This window comes from Antrostomus carolinensis, unplaced genomic scaffold, assembly GCF_000700745.2.
Source record: "Antrostomus carolinensis isolate BGI_N321 unplaced genomic scaffold, ASM70074v2 scaffold42672, whole genome shotgun sequence".
Classification (NCBI taxonomy): Eukaryota; Metazoa; Chordata; class Aves; order Caprimulgiformes; family Caprimulgidae; genus Antrostomus; species Antrostomus carolinensis.
In genome coordinates this window covers 1-256 of record NW_010302498.1, presented here as the reverse complement: position 1 = coordinate 256, position 256 = coordinate 1, and the positions used below count along the sequence as shown (strand labels likewise).

The following is a 256-nucleotide window of genomic DNA, read 5'->3' as shown; positions in this document are numbered from 1 at the left end:
GGCGTAGAGCTGGGTGCACGAGGAATGAGGCGTGCAGGGGGTCTGACTCTCACCTCTGTCCCCCTCACATCTCCCCACAGCCCCCCTGGACCAGCCCTGCTGCAAGGCTCTTTACGACTTTGAACCCGAAAACGACGGCGAGTTGGGTTTCAAGGAAGGTGACATCATCACCCTGACCAACCAGATCGATGAAAACTGGTACGAGGGCATGATCAACGGCCAGTCGGGCTTCTTCCCCCTCAACTACGTGGAAGTG

At 58.2% G+C, this 256-nt stretch overlaps 1 protein-coding gene across 1 annotated transcript in view; it reads left to right on the top strand.

Annotated features, from left to right (window-relative positions):
- SH3GL1 (SH3 domain containing GRB2 like 1, endophilin A2) overlaps nt 1-253 on the top strand; it is a gene marked incomplete at its 3' end in the record, with an annotated part of 9,681 nt that extends 9,428 nt beyond the window's left edge. The window contains exon 9 of the mRNA XM_010163810.1: nt 81-253. Within this exon, the coding sequence (XP_010162112.1) occupies nt 81-253 (173 nt within the window). The remainder of the gene's footprint in view (nt 1-80) is intronic.
- Nucleotides 254-256: the final 3 nt, after the last annotated feature.